The 12502-nt window shown below is 40.8% G+C and overlaps 1 protein-coding gene across 5 annotated transcripts; it reads right to left on the minus strand.

Annotated features, from left to right (window-relative positions):
- Positions 1-2031: 2031 nt before the first annotated feature.
- LOC130500401 (uncharacterized) lies at positions 2032-4005 on the minus strand. Of its 5 annotated transcripts, none has more exons than XR_008939016.1 (9): positions 3762-4004; positions 3562-3688; positions 3333-3487; positions 3172-3241; positions 2968-3070; positions 2755-2872; positions 2578-2664; positions 2449-2487; positions 2032-2337 (listed from the first exon to the last, which is right to left on the minus strand). XR_008939016.1 is itself a non-coding variant. In XM_056995442.1 (9 exons), the coding sequence occupies exons 1-9, from the start codon at positions 3911-3913 to the stop codon at positions 2311-2313; spliced, it is 873 nt and encodes a 290-aa protein (XP_056851422.1). In that variant the 5' UTR covers positions 3914-4005; the 3' UTR covers positions 2032-2310. The 5 variants fall into 5 exon arrangements, 3 of the variants coding, with proteins under 3 accessions (XP_056851422.1, XP_056851421.1, XP_056851423.1); XR_008939015.1 differs by having other exon boundaries at positions 2426-2487; XM_056995442.1 differs by having other exon boundaries at positions 2578-2659; positions 3762-4005.
- Positions 4006-12502: the final 8497 nt, after the last annotated feature.

Raw genomic sequence — 12502 nt, forward strand, 5'->3', positions numbered from 1 at the left:
TCTAGCCGCTGCCGGAGCCGCTGCCGGAGCTGCTGCTGCACTTGTTGTATTAGCTTAACATCCTCCGATATTTAGAAAATTGTGTCCTCTTTATTTATGATTATTTGTAAGCTAGTATACAATCCTAAGTTATTCCAAACAAATCTGCTCCCTTTAAATATTTGATAGATTGTCTGAATCATGCATATATATATTGGCTCTGTCTTTCTTCATGAGTTCTTAAGTTTTTCGTATTCTTATATATAAACTTCAAAAAAAAAAAAAAGGATTTTGTGTTAACGCAAGTAAAAGTCCTAACTCGCAAATCTGTGTGAACTAGAGGGTTTTCGGTTGGAAGTAGCTTCACCATCCAATACTAATAAGATTCACTCTATAAATAGAGATATTTTGGTCCTAGTAGACCTGATCGATGACGATGAGCTTCACAATCATACCACAAGCTTTCAGTTGTTTACATTGTTTCATTGTTACATCAAATTCATTTCATTGTTACGTGTGGTTAGCGCTGAACCCACTTTCCCAAACGTTAAAGTATTTTATGAGAAGCTGTCTTTGTGGAGATAACAAAAAAGAGAAAAGAAGTTGGTAATGGCTGAAGCAGAATCCATTGGCAAGCAAAAATGGGATGATATATAGAGTTCTAGTTATGACGTGAGCGATGGATTGGATCATGTCTGCTCTTGATGATATCCATGCAAACTCTGGATCATCAGGAAGAGAGACAGTGGTTGCTTACAACTGGGAAGATGAGGACTGTGTGTGTAAAATAAAATAAAAATAAAAAAAAATGAGAATGAGGATGAGAGGTTCACCACCACACAGTGCCGGTTCTGAAATTTTCGTGGTCCAATACGAAATTAAAAAATGAGGCCCTTAATTAATACATTAGAACTTAATCCATAAAAACCTTAAGGTACAATATTAATGAACCAGTAAACTTTATGAGTTCTTAAAAATAATTTTTCTTGCATTTTTTTCTACGAAATCATCCATCAAACTTTCACAATCAAGGTATTTGATTATATCTTTCTCAATCGATAGTATAACCAAACCATTTAATTTTTTCTATGACATAGTAGACCGCAAATAAGATTTTATCAACTTCAGTTTTGAAAAGCTTCTGATTTTTCTTTTATATTTTGCTCTTGTAACATTTAGGAGGTGTGAAAGAATTGTTTTGGGATATATAATTTAACCTCGGAGATAATTATATGTTTACTTAATTTTTTTTAATTCTCATATTAACTTATGTCAAAAAGAAAGATATGGTTACAAATCTGTGTTACTCAATAAAAATAGGTTTTAGAAGATCCCATTAAACATTACGACAAACAATAACAATGTAAGAAAATTAGGCCTGAATTTTTTAATAAATCAGAGGCCCCAATCAAATGTTTCTTGCGGATGTGTTCAAAGCCGGCACTGCCACCACATCATTCATTACATTGCATGGAGATCTCAGGCTGAAGGTAATGCATCTCTCTTTACACTTCTTGTAAGATAGTAATAATTTCATATGCATCGAACAATGGAGATCTCCAATGTGATTATGCATGCATTAATTGTATTCTTAAAAAAAAAAAAACGAATGTGGTCATGGCATGTTCATTAGTTTTAGTTGATTGTCAGTTTTCCATGATTATAGGATGTTCATTAGTTTTAGTGAATATTTTCTGAATCATTAATATTAATAAACGATTTCAGTGATTATCATGAATCAATACTATTAAAATACAAAGGTCTTTTTTTTGAGACCACCTTGAAATTTTAAAATATTTACCATTCTATGCCATTTAATATTGAAAATTATTTTTGTGAAAATAAATAAAGAAAATGTTGTCCAAAAAAAATTAGTAGCAGAGAAAATAGTGCCTGTTATAAAATAGTTATTTTGTTCATTAAATTTTTGGTTTTGTATTAATCAAAAATTATTTTGATCTTTTATAACTTAAATTAAAGTTATAGAATTATCACTAAATCTCAAAACTCCACTAAAACGATATAGTACCAAAACTTTTGATTTCCAAACTCTTTAAAGTTAAAAGTATTTTCATAATATTTATGATTATTATACAAAACTACAAAAATCAAGAACATAGTTAAACTTTTAACTATGGAGGAATGGTTCAGATATAAAGGAAGCAAAATTTGGGACTTGATATTTCTCAAGAACCTGGCCCAACACTCAGAGACATCAGACTTTTCTTTGAACAGAAAATTTGGGAGACAAAGCAACTTAAAAGCTCAAAAATATTCCATGGAACCTGTCTGCGTGTTAGGCCACTACTTGGAACACCATAAACTGCAGTGTCAACAAGTCCCAGGGTCTGCTAGGGGCTGTTAAGGATAGACAGCAACATTAAGAAGACAAAAAAAGGCTTTGATATAGAACTCAGATCAAATGGGATTAAATTTTCAAAAATACTTGTTATATGCAGCGCGGCCTACCATGACTCCGTGAGCTCCTTTCTCCAGTGCAGCGTTTACCTTGCAACAATCACAACATTATTTTAAGTCTTACCCTGCTAGAAATCATCAGAGAGCAGGAAGCTACTCTCTCATATCTAAGCTGGTTACCTTCGATACAGAAGTAATGCCGCCATTAATTGTGAATTTCAAGTCTGGAAAGTCACGCGCAAGGGCATAGTAGTACTCGTACCTAAACTACGCCCAAAAACCAGGCGATTTCAAAGACAGAACAACTTTTATTTCCGAACACGAAAACCCAAGAGGAAAATAATGGTAAAAACATACTTTAGAGGAGGGATTCTCCGGTTATCAGCAGGGCTTATTCCACCAAGAAGTGCCTTGCGCGAATGAACAATGAAATGCCTAGTTGGTGACAGAGTAGAAACCTTGTAAACAAAGTCACCTAACAGTAGAAGGAAAAGATGTATTAGTACATCCAGACACAGCCCATACACGAGACTCCAGAAGGCATTTGTAACAAACAGAAAAAAAACTCACAGAGCTCATCATAGGAATCATGATCGTCTACACCAATTCGACATTTCACAGTAACAGGGACGTTGGTATTATCAGCAATGGCAGACATTGCCTCTCCAACAAGCTTTACAAACAAAAACAACAAAGCGTGAGCGAGAGGGACCATCCTAAAGAAAGAGCAGATACATAAATCTTGAAAATCAAGTAGAGGAGTAAGCAACAGACCTTGGGGTTGAGCATGAGGGTAACACCAAAGCATCCATGTCCAGCTACCTTAGGGCTAGGGCATCCACAGCTATCTCAACAAGAAAGAAAACAAACCTAGTTTAAGCTTCTTGATTCCATACGCAATACAGAGCAAAAAAAAGAAAAGAAAAGAAACTAACTTGAGATTAATTTCATCGTATCCGTAAGGATGAGAAAGCTTAGCAGCTTTTGCAAGGCTCTCCACATTGCTCCCTCCAAGCTGAAGAACAATAGGATGTTGCTGCGGAGAAAACGCCAAGAACCTGTCCTGATGCAACACAAGAAGGAGACCTGTCTAGCCAAGGACAAGGACAAGGACAAGCCGACAGTCACTGAATCAGAACGAGTTTTAAGTAATAATAAAAATACCAAATTGGTCTGCTGGTGAATAAGAGTTTGAGCAGCAATCATCTCAGTGTAAAGCCAAGCATGTTTTGTTATGATGCGAGCAAGCGTCCTGTAATGATTGTCTGTCCACTCCATCATCGGTGCGACGCTGGGAGGAGCAAAAGGGTGAGGACAAGAATCAAAGAAAATAGATGGGGAGCTGAGAAAGAGAGAGAGCAGACCTGAATAAAGGAGGAAGATAAGGAGATGAAGAAGTGGTGGAGAATCTTGCAGCTGTGGCTTGTTTGAGCATCGGAGAATGAAAACGACGGAGAGAAGAAGAACACTTGAACATCTCTGAGACATTAGGTCGAACAGTTGGTAGGCACCACATTTAGACTTCCCTCCTCGGAGAAGATAACAAAGCGAATGTTGGAAAGTGGAAACAGAACCAAATGTGTTATCGTAGTGAAGATTGAAGAAGTTACCAAACGACGTCGTTTCCTATATAAAATTAGCCAAGAAATAAAAAAATATTTTGTTTTAATTTAACCCATAATGTGATTGGATAGCTAAAATTTGGTTGGATCAAAAGTTGTATTAAGCAATAGTAAAGACCTAAAATTTGACTAAACACATCTCCGATAAATTATTTCATTTGTTTACTCCAAAATAGAATTGAATTATAGTTCAATTATCTTTTATTTTGGAGTAATCACCAACATAAATTATTTCATTAGATTGTTTTGATAGATTGTTTTGTAGATGTTAGTTATCTCAATCATTTGAAAATGTTTTTGTTAGACATCAATCATTTGCAATTCATCGAATCATGGTATTGAAATTACTAATAGTTGCTATAATAATAGACCAACGATTTTATCTAGAGATGAAACTAAATAAATATATCGTCAAAATCAAAACTTTAAAGCAATACTCAATTGTTTCATGCATGGTCTTTTTAAAATCACTCACCTCATTTTCATTTTGGTGTGTAGAAACATTTTTTTTGGTAGGAAATTGGGAGAAAACTCCCAACTTTTATCTCAAAACAAACTTCAAACTTACAAATAAGCTAATCGTGGCCTAGAAGGTCCAACAACATCCTCTAGCAACAAAACAACAACCTCAGGCGGTGCCTCATCTAATCTACGAAAACCAAACGGAAGAGAAAATGCAAGGTGAGCTAACCCGTCAGCTAAGCGGTTTGCTTCCTTATACACATGAACAATATGGACCAACCAGTCCTTCTTCAACAAGCCATGGCACAAGCGCACCAGGAAAGACAAAGGATGAGTAACTTCAATCCCTATCGTAAGATACTCCATCACCACCTTCGAGTCAACTTCTAACTCCAGCCTCCTAAACCCTTTCTCCCAAGCTACAACAAGTCCATAATAAGCTCCCCAAAGTTCTGCCAATGTAGCTCCACACCTCCCTATGTTTAACACAAAACCACCACACCATTCCTCATCTCCATTCTTTAACGCCCCACCTGCAGTTGCCGGTCCCGGGTTTCCAATAGACGCCCCGTCTGTGTTCAGCTTCATCCACCCAACTTGAGGAGGCATCCATCTCACCATTATCTCTGTTCAATGTCCACACTTCATCGACTTCTTTTCATTCTCCTTAGCTAGTGTTACCTCCTTAGCCAAGTTTCTTAAAAACCCCACTCTATCTCTCCAACCACACCTCCACTTCCATCCCCACCACACAGCCACCACAAATATCGTAGACCACGACACTCCGCTTCGAATTCCATTATCGCTCAAATTCTTATAGAGCCATTGGAATAATGGCAATGAAAAAAAGACATGCCTCTTCTCTGCTGGAACAAACCGATCCCAAATCCCTCGCATCACAGGGCAATCTCTAAGTACATGTATGATCGTCTCAATTCCTCCTTGAAACACATCGGTTCCACTTAGGTGCCGTCTATATCTCTCAGCATTCGTCATGATTGCTTGGTGTCCAAGTAACCAGAGGAAAACTCTCACCCTCTCTGGAGCCACCACCCGCCACATGCTTTTCAAAAGGTCTTCCATATTTGGCCTTGGAGTATCATCACGCGTGATCAATTCATACGCAGACTTGACCGTGAACTCTCCATTGTTCGTCAAACCCCATGCTAACTGATCTGCATTATCGTTCACTGTGTTCACCACTACTGCTGCGAGCTCGAGTCTCATCTCCTCCGTTACATGGGGACCGATCCGATTGAAATCCCACCCTTCTCCTACTATCCACATTTCTCTAGCTGTAACCTCCTCATGACCATCTGGTAAGTCTCCAACTACGGCTATTTGGATAGGTTGGTTTGAAAGCCATCTATCTGTCCAAAATTTAATCTCTCTTCCATTCCTAATTACCCAGCTGTGACCTGGATAAACTACCTCCCTTAACCCCAATGCCACGCTTCTCCAAGTAGAAGAGCCATTCTTCCTCGCTCTCATCCAAGACAGATCGTGTATGCTCCCCACTGAGTATTTGCTTCTCAAGACAGAAGCCCAAAGGCTCTCGGTATCATGCAGCAAACGCCATCCCACTTTTGCGATCAGAGCTTTATTCATGTCTCTCGATACTCTAATCCCGAGCCCTCCCTCCATCTTCGGTTTACAAATCTTATCCCAGGAGACCAAATGCTGTCCCTTCCCCCACACAAAGCTTCTTGATAGACTGTCAAGTTTCTCAAGCGTACTCACCGGCAAGTGTATCGTACTCATCGAGTGGACCGGAATTGATGATAAGACTGCCTTCATCATGGTTACCCTTCCTGCAAGGCTTAGGGTTTGCTTCTTCCAACCGGATAGACGTGAGGCAACTTTCTCAAGGACCTCCCCAAATGTATCTTTATTTATTCTTTTCTGTAATATCGGCATCCCCAAATATTTTCCCAGCTCCCTTGTTGATGCTATGCCACTCTCTCGGCTTATTCTCTCCCCTCGTTCTCTAGTAACATTACTAGAAAAGAAGATCTTTGATTTTGGGAGGCTTACTTTCTGTCCTGAAGCTTTGCAAAACTTCTCCAGCACCTTCCTTATCACTCTTATTTGCGTCACAGATGCTTCTGCAAACAATATAAGGTCATATGCGAAGCATATATGTGATAGTTGAGGACCACCCCTCGACAGTGTGATCGGCTTCCATCTCATGTCTTCTACTGCTTCTTCGATCAAATGGCAAAGCCTCTCCATACATAACACAAACAAATATGGGGAGAGAGGATCTCCCTGTCTGAGTCCTCTCGATGGCTTAAAAGTTTCTGTCTTCTCTCCATTCCACAAGATACACATCGAGGGACCAGCAACACATTCCATTACCCGTCTAATCCATCCCTCTGACAAGCCTGCAGCCCTTAGCGTATCCTCCAAGAAGTCCCATCTCAGTCTATCATATGCTTTCTCCAAGTCTAACTTCAAGAGCATCCATCCTTTTCAACCTTTCTTTTTTCTCATCGAGTGTACAGCCTCCTGCACTACCACGATGTTGTCCGCACTTAACCTTCCCGGTATGAAACTAGATTGAGCTGGACCGATTAACTTCTTCATAAGTCCCTTCAACCTGCCTACCATGGCCTTCGTGATGATCTTAAAAAGCACATTGCAAAGACTAATCGGACGAAACTGAGTGATACTCTCCGGCTTAGAAACATATTATTGCCGAGAACATTTTGCTATGCACTAATTATGACCATTAAATTGCTTGGATATGATGTGACTTGGAAATTTGTTTTTTCTTTTTTTTTTGAAATTGAATTTGGGTATTGACAAGAGCTCTTAGAGTATTTCGTATGTATGGAGACATATATGATTTTTTTGAAACAAAACATTACATGTTAAAAACACTCACTGAATTTTAAAGTATTCATGAATGAAAATGGTTTTATAAATTAGTTACTGAAGATTGTAGACCAAAATTATTAATGATTCTTATTTGTAAAATCTTAAAAGCTTATTAGTTTTACAAATGGGTCTTTAGCCATTTCTTAAGGAAAAACTTCAATCTCATCACTATACATGATACACTAAAAATGAATCCTTGCTACTGCCAAGTTAACAGTTGCAATTGTAGTACTTGAGATTCAAATCTAGAGGACCAGTCTACACTCTAGTTCTATAAGTTCCAGAATCAAGCTAAGAAGAAGATATAATTTGGTTGAAATAGGCGATAGTAAACAAGCAAAATAAACACGAGATTGATTCAATTAAACAAGAGCTAGCTTAGGGTATTTTATTGGGTGTTGAATTGGAGCCAAACAATTATTCAAGCGCGATGAAGTGCTTTCTAGAACTCGGATCACTCAGCTGGAACACTCCACTGTCGTGGCAGTGATCGCTTTGCAGATCGATCTCACCACCTAACGGTCGTTGGGATGAGGATCGATTGCAAGTTTTAGAGAACAGGTCCGATCAGTTCACTTACCACCCTAATATCTACTTTCGCTGATTAGGGATACTAAGCTCATTCAATACATGTCAAGTTATCATCCTAAGCGGTTAACTAGGTGATGAACTAGTGATCTAACATCAAGTGATCAGTTTAATGAAAGCAGTAAGAACAATATGAAAGAAGAACAGTAATGGATCGCTTATCTATGTTTAGCTCATGCCTCAACACCCTAAAAACCCTAGGCGAGCAAGGTCACTACTCGATCATGATGCACATAAACAAAGACATAAATCCTGAATAAAATTGCATAAGAACAGAGTATGAAACAATAGGGTTCAGATGATCTTCTCTATGAGAGGATGGATTCTTCTCCCTTACAAGTTGCAGATCGCAAATACTCAGTGTTCTCTTGTAAAACTAGCGTAAGAAAAAAAAGAAAATAGATAGATGGCGTTTTATATGGAGGCGCCAATCAGAAGAAAATAGATTAGGGCAACAGGGCTTTAATTCCCGAAATAGGAGTTTCCATATTCGTCTGGAACAATCTCCGGATCACTCCGTCTGCTTGTTCCGCTTGAGAGAGAACAGTCTCGGGACTGTTCTCTTGAGTGTTCTCTTGAGTGTTCTCAGCCGGTGGAGTCACATGCTCCACATCATCCATGTCTTCGTCATCGTGCTGAACCGGCGCCTTCGGATCATCGCAGAGGTGCTCTTCATCGAGTGAGAACACAATGTTCTCCAGGGATAGGAAGTCTGTGAACCCAGGCATAGGGAGCTTGCAGTACAGAGGGTTCCCTTCCTTATCCTAGAACTTGTAGGTGGTCTCGTCGCACAAGATGTGGCATGCGATCAGGTAAGGAGTATCGATGTACTCCATCTCAGAGACAACCTTGTAGGAGCTGAGGTTGATGTTGAAGCGCTGGAACAATGGTGTGAGCAGACTGCCGCATCGATCCTTCTTATCGTCAGTCCGAATCAGGGTGTCTCTGCGGTCAGCGAACATGGAGATGAGATGGAACCCTGGGTTGGTCTTGACTTCCTGAATCGGGTGATGTTCTCTCTGCGCATCTCGTCCTCAAGTCCCGTGTAGAGAACCTGGAGCTCTCCATTCGTGATCTTGGAGGTGTACTCCTTCGCGAACAGGACATTGGACACGATCTTGGAAATGATCCGGATAGTAGGGTTCCGGATCTGCGACTGATAGGCCTTGCGAGAGGTGAACTTGCCGGCTGCGATGAGATCCCAAAAGGTGTCTGCCGGCTTGAACTTCTTTTCCACTGAAACTCCCTTTGGCGTGTCTGCAATCTCGAGTAGCGCGTTCAGATCGTTGAGAGATATGGTGCAGAACTTTCCATCAGCCATGAAGGAGAATGAGCAGTTCTCGTATGTAGGCGCATTGGGGTTCTGGTAAGTGATCCTGCACGTCGCGAGCACTTGCCTGACCAAGTCTGGGTAGAGAACGTGGGCCTGGTAGCAGAGAGGCATGAATCCCATAGCTTGCATCGTGTCGAACACCTCAGTGTCAAGGCCTAGAGCGCCTAGTGTTGGCTGGTGCACGAACCGCGTGGGCAGGATCTCTTTTAGGAGGAGCCTGTTGTATATCGCTGCCGACTCCTTGTCTCATATCTCAACGTTGAAGTCAAGGGGCATCGGATCATTGAGGTCGATGGGCTCGCCTTCATTCTTGTTCGGCCATGGGTAACCAGGTGGAGCACTCGCGGCTGGAGAAGCTGTGCTCTTGGCTGTTCTAGCGTTTCTCATCTTTGGAGGCATCTGCAAAACAACAGCAAAACACAACATCAGCACAGTTCGTCGGTTGTTCTAGCAACGATGAAACAATCCAATCTTCTTGTTATATCCAAGTCCATCGATAACTAGACAACCTACACAAGCCTCAATCTCAACAGTAGAAATCGCAAAGGCCAAGAATCACAAGCAACAAATCGGTTCCTCTTCCATTGAAAATCAATCATGAGTTCAATCCTAGTAGCAAGTATACTATCAAGAGCTACAACCTAGGATGAAATCGCAAAACATAAAGGAAAGAGAGAACCCAAGAAATCACTCCCAAATCGTGATTTACATGCGCTAAAGGGGGAGAGTTCTTGTCCGATTACCTTGATTGGAGAGGTGATTCCTGCAAAACAACCCAATCTCAAGAGAATCCCAAGAGGTTAGAACCAAAATCGATGAGAAAGAGAGGGATGTGTGTTCGCGATTTTAGGGTTCTAAGGGGGTGGTTTGCGGCGAGAGAGATGAAGTGGGGAAGTGGAGTGTTTGGGCCTTAAATAGGTCCATCAAAACCGCTTCCCCTTCTCTTTTTTTTTGGTTCGAGCACTTACCTGGAACAATCGGCGGAACAACCGCTGGAGTGTTCTCCTGGAGTGATCTCGAATTTTCTTGATTTTTCAACCTGCAAGTTAGTTCCTAGAAAGATAAAGACAAACTCACTTCATGTTGATCCTCAGGTGAGGATTGTTCCTCACGTTAGGGTTCGGGTGATAGTTCTTGAACTGCCATCCTTGCCCATTCACATAACTCACTTCATGCTGATCCTCAGCCGACTGATCTGCCTCTTATGTGCCTTCCGCGGTAGTTTTATCCTGTGGGGATTCTACCATGATGAAGACCTGGTTCTGGTTACTCTTAATCAGCTGATCAACCTTGGCAGAGAGCTCATCAATCTTGCTGTTATCAATGCTCTTCACCTTCTGAGTGCGATCAGTCTCGCGGTTATTGTCAGCTGAGCTTGAGGCCATGTTCTCAATCAACTCGAATGCACCTTGAGTGGACTGAGTCATGAAGTCTCCCTTACTGGCTGAGTTCAAAGCGTTCCTGTACTCCCAGCCTACTCCATCGTAGAACACTCCCAGCAGATAGTCTTCCTCAAAGCATCACAGAACGGCTCGTCCACCAATTGTTTGAAGGTCACGATCTTCTGTCTCAGAGCTGCCGTCTTTGATTTCGTGTAGAAGTGGCTTAAAAAGGCCTCTCGGACTTGATCCCAAGTGGTGAGTGATCCCGTGGGTAGTGAATCAAGCCAGCGAGCAGCTTTCCCATCAAGAGAGAAAGGGAACAGAGTACACTTGATGTAGTCGGGTGGTACTCCATTCGCTTTAGTGAAACCACACATCTTCTCAAAGTGCTCGATGTGGTCCATCGGTATCTCAGCAGGAAGCCCATTGAAGATCTTCCTTTGCACTAGACTTATCAAGGCTGGCTTGATCACGAAGTCTTGCCTAGTGCACGGTGGAGGGGTTATGGCAGATCGCGTAGCAGGCAGATTACGCAGTAAGTTTCTCTAGCCGATCTGGACCACTTCCTCCTGTTGGTTCTGCTGGTTCGCAGCATTCAGAGCAGCTTGCTCGGCAGCAGCTTGCTGCGCTTGGATCGTCTCCTGCATCTGCTGTTGCATGAGTGCAAGTGCAGCAGTGAGATCATCTGGATGATCATCCATGTTGGTGTTCGTTGATCTCGGTTGTTGACGGTTCTGTCGTTCCAATCTCGCTAGTTCCTCGTTGGTAAGCTGATGCAATGGTCCTTTTGCGTTGCTCCGAGTGTGTCTACTGGTCATGCACCTGGATCATCAGCTGCAACAAAGAAAATAACACGAGTTAGATATCTTAGACTAGATATAAAACCGAAAATTAGAGGTAAAAAATCTGGTCCCCGTCGCAACGGCGCCAAAACTTGATACACTAAAAATGAATCCTTGTTACTGCCAAGTTAACAGTTGTAATTGTAGTACTTGAGATTCAAATCCAGAGGACCAGTCTACACTCTAGTTCTATAAGTTCCAGAATCTTTTTTTTTTTTTTTGAAAGAATTTTAAATTTTGTTCAAACAAAAAAAACATTGTTACAACAAGTGCAGCAAAAATTGAAACAACTACAATAGAAACACCTTAGATAGAAAGAGATATAAAACCAAAAAAGAAGAAACCCAATCTCCCTCAAACTTGACCAAAAGAAATCAAGATTGGAAATACCATGAAATTCTCCTCATTAAAACCCCCATTAGAGAAAATCCAAATGGGACAAAACTCTAATGTGGGAAAAAGAGTAAGAAATTTCATGGCAAGGAGATAAATTTTTGAAAAAAACCACTTCAAAAAAGCTTTCCCAACTTCAAACACTCCTACCAAACCAAATCTGCATTGTTTTCTCATGCTTCCTCCCTACTTTCTTCCTAAGAGATGTAATTTTGTTTCTCATCATCTTGTCCAATCTAGAAATAAGACAAACCGCATGCTGAGAAGGCTCCCCTACTCTTCGAATATTCCTTTCATGCCATATAGCATAAACCACCATCTGAAAACTGTATCTCATCAGAAACGTCAATTCTTTCCCATTGCATCCATTAGTGACTGCTTGAAGAACTCTGCTCCACTGATGGATGTTCCCTAGCCCCGCCATATTCTTCACTGTACCCTTCCATACTTCCTTAGAATATGCACAATTAAAAAACAGATGATCTCTCATTTCTGTTTCTGATTGACATAGCCAGCAAGTAGAAATGGCCTGAGAATTCCATCTGAGAATCCTATCTCCTGTCGCTAGCCTGTTTTGAACAGCCAACCAGACAATAAAAGAGA

Source organism: Raphanus sativus, chromosome 9 (genome assembly GCF_000801105.2).
Source record: "Raphanus sativus cultivar WK10039 chromosome 9, ASM80110v3, whole genome shotgun sequence".
NCBI lineage: Eukaryota > Viridiplantae > Streptophyta > Magnoliopsida > Brassicales > Brassicaceae > Raphanus > Raphanus sativus.

Coding starts and splice junctions, on each gene's coding strand:
- LOC130500401 (XM_056995441.1), bottom strand. CDS start 3,913: ATGTGGTGCCTACCAACTGTTCGACCTAATGTCTCAGAGATGTTCAAG. Junction 3,071..3,171: donor CCCTCATGCTCAACCCCAAG/GTCTGTTGCTTA, acceptor TTGTTTGTAAAG/CTTGTTGGAGAGGCAATGTC. Junction 2,660..2,754: donor CGGAGAATCCCTCCTCTAAA/GTATGTTTTTAC, acceptor GGCGTAGTTTAG/GTACGAGTACTACTATGCCC.